Here is a 3,543-nt window from a genome sequence, read left to right on the forward strand (position 1 = left end):
GTCAAGTAGAACAGTTTTTATGTCGATAATGTTACTTTTTTTCGATCTACGTAAGATATACAGTTTGTATTAATGTATTTCCTCTTAAAACACAGCCTATATACATTATGAAAATACTGTGATCTGGAAACCAGCCTATACTAAGGGAAAAAACTGCATGCTAAGATAGTAATAACCATGGGAAAAAAACAAAAATTAATTTACTGTTAAAACACGTCAGTAAAAGTAAACTATAAAAAATACTGACTTCAACCTCAATAACTGATAAAACACATTACATAAAACATGCTGATGTTTTCTCAGGAAGTTAAAACACATTGTAATAATTTAAACAAAGTTGAAATACTGTGATCTGGAAACCAGCCTATCAATTTCATCAACTCTCTATAATTTAAACAAAATTAAAACACTTTTGGAACAACTTAAACTATATACCAAAACCACGAACAAATCAAGCATCATATAAAACACAGGAGGCTATTTAAAAAAAAGGTTAACACTAAAACACAATGCAACAAACACAAATCCAAAATGATGAATCCAACAAGTCTTAAAATCAACAAAAACAAATCCAAAACAAACACACGATAAAAATAAAACAGAAAATTGAATAGTTCAGCAACAGACTTAAAATTTTGATAAAAAAGATCCTACTCTGCCATGTCTTCATCATCCATATCTGCATCGTTTCCAGATGTGTAAAACACATCATCAGCATCGTTTGATCCAGGACCATCACCTTCAACAACTGTAGCATCGTCTCCTTCAGCAATTGTATCTACATTACCTTCAGCATTCCACGAACCACCTGCCTCAGGCACAGCCACAGTGTATTTCCAACACGTTACTCTGTTATGACCATATTTTTTACATAATGAACATTGACGACGTTTACTTCCAGACTGACTTATGGCTCGCTCCTTTTGAGATTTAAGGCGTTTATGAGAACCACAACCCTTGAACCTGGTACCAACTAGAACACGGATAGTGGCCGTGCTCTCTGGAGCAACTCCCAGCAGTTCAGCAAAACGATTACGTCGTGTCTTGGGAGGTGCATTTATTTGAGCTTCATCAGCGACTGACATAAACTGCTTGATATGATCACGAAAATCAGACAACTGATCAAATTTTGAAATCAACTTGTTCACAACATACTCAGTTGCGTGACTAATCTCACGAACACAACGGTTAACCTCCTCGCTACGATCTGGATCTCCACCATCCGTAAGAATGGACCCGGGGGAACTATTTGGAATAGCTTCACGCGTCCAACGCCTCAATATATATTGTTTCGGAAACTCCCTTACATCAAGAATCCGTAACACACAAAAAATGTGACTGCACAACAATCCAAACTGCTCAAACCTGTTGCATTTAGACTTAACAGTAACATCCTCCTCGCTTATCATAAGCTACAACATTTAGTATCCATCAAGCACAGTTCATATAAAAGATGGATAATTTAAAAAAATAAATATATTGTATACATAAAGTAAAACAAAATATCACCTCGAAAAAGGAAGAACATGGCTGATCGAGATCCTTTATAAAAAACTTAATGAAATCACCGACGTGATCTAATCTGACACTAGTACAACGACGAATAGCATGTTGAATCTCGAGTTGAACATCAAAAAATATAGTTCTGGTATATATCTGAGCTGCTTGCTTCTCGAGAACAAAATCACCCCACTCTCCAGGGTTGGTGTATCGAGTGTCATGATCGTTTTTTCGATGCTCGTGTCTTTGCGCTTCAATAGCTGTGTCGAAGTGGCTAAGAAATTCAACCAAGGTGCACTTTGGATTGCTAATCTTGCCAAAAAAGTGATTCTCGCTTTCAGACCTAGATGATGTCCGCATAAGACCAGACATTTCTTCTTCGCGATAGTAAGCTGGAATCCATGATTCACGTAGCCCGTATATATACGTCAGCCATTCATGGTCGGTTAAACCGAAATCCTTTAAAATAGCAGCCCATTCAGTCTCAAACGCTTCGGGCAATAGAGAATCAGTCCAAACAACTGCAGACAATCTTTTCCTGAAATCTGTATTTGAACACAGGTCAGCCCCGACCTAAAGGAACATTATATGCATGTATGTTAAAAAACAAAAATTAAAACACAGGGAAAAAATACACATGTAAAAAAAGAAAAAAACTGTCATATAACAAACAGACCTTTGTAGTGAGTTTATCCATGATGTGCCACATACATAAGCGATGCCTAGACTCAGGCCAAACATCCGCTATAGCCCTTTTCATCACAGGTTCTTGGTCAGTAACGATTACGGGAGGCGCGTACCCATATCCGTTCTTGATCGCCTTAAGTAACCAGCTATACGTCTATGCCGTTTCAGAACCGAGAATTGCAGCACCAAGTGTGACGTTCCTATTGTGATTATCAATCCCAGTGAAAGGGATAAACATCATGTTATACCTGCAAAAACAAACAATCAGCGGTTACAATATATCATAATGTATTTATAACACAGTAGGCTTTAAAACACAATGAATATATAAAAAATGAATCTCGTCGTTACTTGTTATGCTTGTAGGTAGCATCGAATGATATAACATCTCCAAACATATAATAATTCCTTTTCATATCCTCGTCGGCGCAAAAAATGCACTTCAACACACCGTCGTCTGTCGTTTCATATTCACACGAGAAGTTCGGTAAAAACTCCTTTTTCCTCATCAATCGCTTGATAAACATTTCAGAATCAAACTCTCTGATAAAAAGATTTAATTCTTTCTTGAAATTTTTAAAATCGACTTTAGTCGCACCAACTTTGTTGAACCCACCATACACTTCCTTCATAATGTTAAATGCACGAACAGGACCAATGTTGAGATGTGACATCTTGTTTATCATCTCTTCGTGTGCACGATTAATACATCTGTTTTCCTTGAGAAGATGTAAATCTTCTTCGTGCACAAAATCATGGTTGTGCGCCTCTGTAAAATGATACAGCAGATACTTCTTGGCATCGGTAATCTTTATTCTGATCGCAGCTTGGCATTCGGTCCTTTTGGATGGTACCCTACGTACCCACCTATCAGACGGTTGTTCAACTAAAGTATCGACCGGTCGAAACTCTTTTTGACCCTCCTTTGAACCAAAAAAATACTTGTTTATAACAATACCACGGTTCTCGTGCTGTGTGCCCTTCCTAACAGTCCAACCTCCAGCTTCTGCGTAAGTTTTGTAAAAGTTATATGCATCATCAACTGTGTCAAATAACATGCCCTCTGTTGGCGTCAACGAAGAGGGTGAATTTGGAATATATCTCTTTGTTCCGGAGTTTGGAGAGACTTATTCAACACCACGTAATTGGTAATTGGGTGCATCTACAACACATGACAAAAATTGAGCATATAACAGATCTGTAAAAACACACTGAGATGAAAACAAAAAAAAAAAAAAAAAATTGGGCAAAAGTAAAAAAACATACTGACCATGCTACCACCTAGTGAACTTATATAACACACCAAAACAAAAAAAAATCTGACCTGAATGCTAAGAAAGTAATAACCATGGGAAA

General features: G+C 37.1%; 1 protein-coding gene across 1 annotated transcript; it reads right to left on the reverse strand.

Annotated features, from left to right (window-relative positions):
• Positions 1 to 650: 650 nt before the first annotated feature.
• Positions 651 to 2,197, reverse strand: LOC110882133 (protein FAR1-RELATED SEQUENCE 5-like). Its single transcript, XM_022130218.1, has 3 exons — positions 2,177 to 2,197; positions 1,510 to 2,073; positions 651 to 1,412 (listed from the first exon to the last, which is right to left on the reverse strand). Exons 1-3 carry the CDS (start codon positions 2,195 to 2,197, stop codon positions 651 to 653), a joined length of 1,347 nt encoding a protein of 448 aa, XP_021985910.1.
• Positions 2,198 to 3,543: the final 1,346 nt, after the last annotated feature.

This window comes from Helianthus annuus, chromosome 10, assembly GCF_002127325.2.
Source record: "Helianthus annuus cultivar XRQ/B chromosome 10, HanXRQr2.0-SUNRISE, whole genome shotgun sequence".
Classification (NCBI taxonomy): Eukaryota; Viridiplantae; Streptophyta; class Magnoliopsida; order Asterales; family Asteraceae; genus Helianthus; species Helianthus annuus.